Genomic DNA, 3,757 nt, shown 5'->3' with positions numbered 1-3,757 from the left:
GGTGTATGTGTAGGGGGTTGTGGGTGCAGAATGTAGATATGTGGGGGTTGTGAGAGATGAGGGAGGGTGTGTAGACCCACGACACATTTGCCCCTCCCTCGCACCCACACCCTGCCTACTGAGCTCTGTGCTCCTGCCAGCCCCACGCTCCACCCAGCCGCAGCTCCTGCCACCACTTCCCTACCGGCTGCCTGGACCGAGTGCTGCGGCAAGGAGATGAGGAGCTGCTGGATGCCAGGAAAACTGAGCAGGTCCCCTGGCAGCTGCAGAAGTGGCAGTAGCAGCCCTCCTGGAAGCTGCGCAATGGCTGGGCTGGGCCCTTTGCACACAAGGGTGGGAGCGAGGTGCTCAGCCTGGATGTGGTGCAGTTAATTGGTGGGCAATTGCAGGCCGGATGAAATTGCCTGGCAGGCCGGATCTGGCCTGTGGGCTATATTTTGCCTACCTCTGGTCTGTGTTAATCAGATAGCTGCATACATTGTGCAAGGACACGTGAGGGCAGAGTCTCAGCTCTGCATACTCAAGCTTTGCATTCTGCTTCTTCCAGTCTTCTCATGCATGCTATTTTTACTTGGAATTTGCTGACAGTCTGTTGTTTGATTAATGTAACTGGACTGCAGATGTAACTATGAAACCACAATAACTTTCAGATATGTGGCTAATGTTCATCTCTGAGCTAAGGTAATTCTGGTCCCAGTTGAAGTCAAAAGGAAAATTCTCATAGACTTTAAAATAGGGCCTAAATTTTACTCTTTGTGCATAGTGCCTCGCTTACTTTGCTTAGAGGGTTGATTTTTAGAGTGATTAAATTTGAATTCATTCTGCAGGGCCGGATTCATCAAATAGAGTATGCCATGGAAGCTGTGAAGCAAGGCTCGGCTACTGTGGGTCTGAAATCGAAACTACATGCTGTTCTGGTTGCTTTAAAGGTAAATTTAAAAATAAAATTTAGAATGACTTGTCTTTGAAAGAAGGGCATGGTAAATAAAAGATTTCTGTCTCTAAATGAGAATGCAGTTGAGGCTGAGTAAGTTGTCTTCTAAATTTTTGTTTATTGTACCTTAGAATACTTATTATTGTATTCCTGTATTGTTATAGAACTATTAATATTAATCCCTTGGTGGTGAATTGGGCCTTAATCCTATTGTGAAATGGAAGAAGTTGATGAAAATACATAGTTATAAAACAAAATAAGTTGGTTCAGTGGAATCTTCATATTTGCAGTTAAATGCAAAAAAGTTAAAATATATTGTACTTATGTATTTCCAGTTAGAAAGCCCAATTCTTTTCCATCAATAGGTTTCTTCTTCAGGTGGGATTGCCCTTTAATTTCACATTTTTTTTCAAGCTTACAGAGTTTGGGCTCTTTTGTGAGGTTGCATTCAGTCATTTTTATGAATGCTAAAACCAGGTCCCTACTTACTGGTTTGTGTAGTCTGCCACAGTAACTTTTATGATTTTTTGTGATGTAGAGAGCACAGTCTGAGCTAGCAGCTCATCAGAAAAAAATCCTCTATGTTGACAACCATATTGGCATCTCAATTGCTGGGCTTACTGCTGATGCAAGACTGTTATGGTGAGTATATTGTGTGTATATACATAAGGTAAAAGCACTTGTACATTTTTTGTGTAGTTATTAAATGGGATTTTATGACCAACTAGGAGCTTGCCTATTTTAAATGGTCTCTAGTACTATACAAGAGATGAATAGGGCTAAAACATCACTGCAGAAGTGAGTGAAGGAATTCCTATTTAGTGAGGTCAGGATTTTACTCCTAGACTTTATTCCCTGTCATTGTCTGGCTTTCCTAAATCTGTGTGCAGTATGAGGAATATATATCACACATTGCTTTCTAATAATTCTTTCAGATGGTGGTGTAAATAAGTTCTAGAAAGGTTCAATTTTCAACTGTGGTTTTGGCAAACAGGATAAATGTAAACCAAGTAAACGATATTTCTCACTTGGTTAGGAAGGTAAAGAAGAGGTAATGAAGAATCCACTCATATGATTTATTTCAGTAAAATTACAAAGGAATATTTCATCTTAATTTATATTTGTTTTGCTTCATATGACCCTCTTCAATCTGCATAAATTTCTACTTTCCTTTCATTTATATTGTTGCAGCTGTGTAATATTTTTTTCAGCTATGTGGTCAACTCTCTAAATAATCATGGGTCATAAAATGAAATTGTATTGTGTTGTCCCTTAGCTTTATGCAGAAAAACAAGCAGGAAAAACCTCATTGTGTTGGTAATCTGTGTGTATTTTGCTCTTTTACAGCAATTTCATGCGTCAGGAGTGTCTGGATTCTAGATTTGTTTTTGATAGGCCTCTTCCAGTGTCACGTTTAGTGTCTCTAATTGGGAGCAGTATCCTCTTTGTTATGAAAATACATTTTTGACATTTATGACTTTGTTTTTCTTAAAGTTCAGTTTAGTTTTTAGTGTGTTCTTATAGCTGATTGTATACATCAATGCTTTATTTTCAGTTTTCTCAGACACAAACACACATTGCCCTGAAAGTTAACAGGAAATAGATGTAAAGATCTTATTTGCTCATTCTTTGAGAGGATATCCTTTATTATCCATTGAATTGGTTGATGAGGAAATGAAGTGCCGTACAGGGGACCTTGTCTACCTTTTCAAAACAGTATTTTGAATACTCATTTTCTGGAACACCCACACTGTTCCAGTTAATGTTTCCTTTTGAGGGAAAGGGTTCAGCCTTCAGTGGAACACAATGAATGGTTCATACACTCTTTACTTGATAACATAACAGGTGCTTCAAAGGGAAGGGAATTAAATTGATCATAAAAAACAGTTGCTCATATTACTTGTGTGACTATACTAGTCATTTCTTTGGAAAAACTAATTGGTCTGGTCCTATTTCGTAGACGTTAAGGCTGGAAGAGACCTTGGAAGATCATTGAGTCCAGCCCCAGGAGCAGGAAGTCAGCAGGGGTCAATTTGCCTCTACCCCAGCTCCTTGAAGAATGGTTCTTGTCATAGAGCCAGTCTTAGCCCATGCACTCTCCTTACTAATGCATGGATGGGAGATGATGGTGGGATGGGGTTAGTGAATGGCTGGAGAGTGGCATGCTGTACCATTCCCCCAGACCTGGCAGATGCTGCTCCTCTGTTCAGTCAGGAAGGTAGTGGCTGATCAGGGCTGAGGACAGCCGGCTTCATCGTGAGCTGGTAGCAACATGTAGTTAAAGCATGTGTATAACCAGAGCACAATCTAATGCAGTGCTGAGTCTGGTGAAGTGAGGGCAGTTTTTGTTTCCTGCCCTTCTGTCCCAACCCACTCACCCAACACACTTGTTTGATCTGGAACGCCCTCAGTGCTTTACGCGAATAAAGGCTATTGGGATGTGTTGGGGGCTGCAGTTATTGGAGGTCGTTGGTAGTCAAGATGAAGAATGAAATCTGTTTCACTGAAAGGATATTTCTAATACAGAAAAAAGTAGAGGGGTGCTGATGCATCAGTCCGATATTGGGTTGGCACCAATATAAAGAAAATTTTCTGTATTGGAAATCGACCTGATGCAGCCGATTAATTTGTCTGATAAATGCCCATGTGGACAGCTGCAGCACAGCATGTAGGCAGCGAGGAGCAGAGATACAGTGTGGAGTGCTGCATGCAGCTGGTAAGTCTGATGTGGTGGGAGAGGGGAGGGGTGGGTGGTGCAGATCAAGGCCCCTGCGGTGAGGGAGGGGGTGGGGCAGGGGCTGCCCAGCTGGGGCCGGGGGTGTG

At 41.8% G+C, this 3,757-nt stretch overlaps 1 protein-coding gene across 1 annotated transcript in view; it reads left to right on the top strand.

The window, feature by feature from the left end:
• PSMA1 (proteasome subunit alpha 1) overlaps positions 1-3,757 on the top strand; it is a 31,464-nt gene that overhangs the window by 8,810 nt on the left and 18,897 nt on the right. Inside the window, exons 3-5 of the mRNA XM_019519632.1 lie at positions 828-929; positions 1,473-1,576; positions 2,282-2,370. Coding sequence (XP_019375177.1) covers positions 828-929; positions 1,473-1,576; positions 2,282-2,370 — 295 coding nt within the window. The remainder of the gene's footprint in view (positions 1-827; positions 930-1,472; positions 1,577-2,281; positions 2,371-3,757) is intronic.

The sequence above is a fragment of the Gavialis gangeticus genome, unplaced genomic scaffold, assembly GCF_001723915.1.
Source record: "Gavialis gangeticus isolate Ggan-Ray unplaced genomic scaffold, GavGan_comp1, whole genome shotgun sequence".
In the NCBI taxonomy this organism is placed as follows: Eukaryota; Metazoa; Chordata; order Crocodylia; family Gavialidae; genus Gavialis; species Gavialis gangeticus.
The sequence above is the reverse complement of the archived record's forward strand: the minus strand, read 5'-3'. Positions and strand labels throughout refer to the sequence as shown.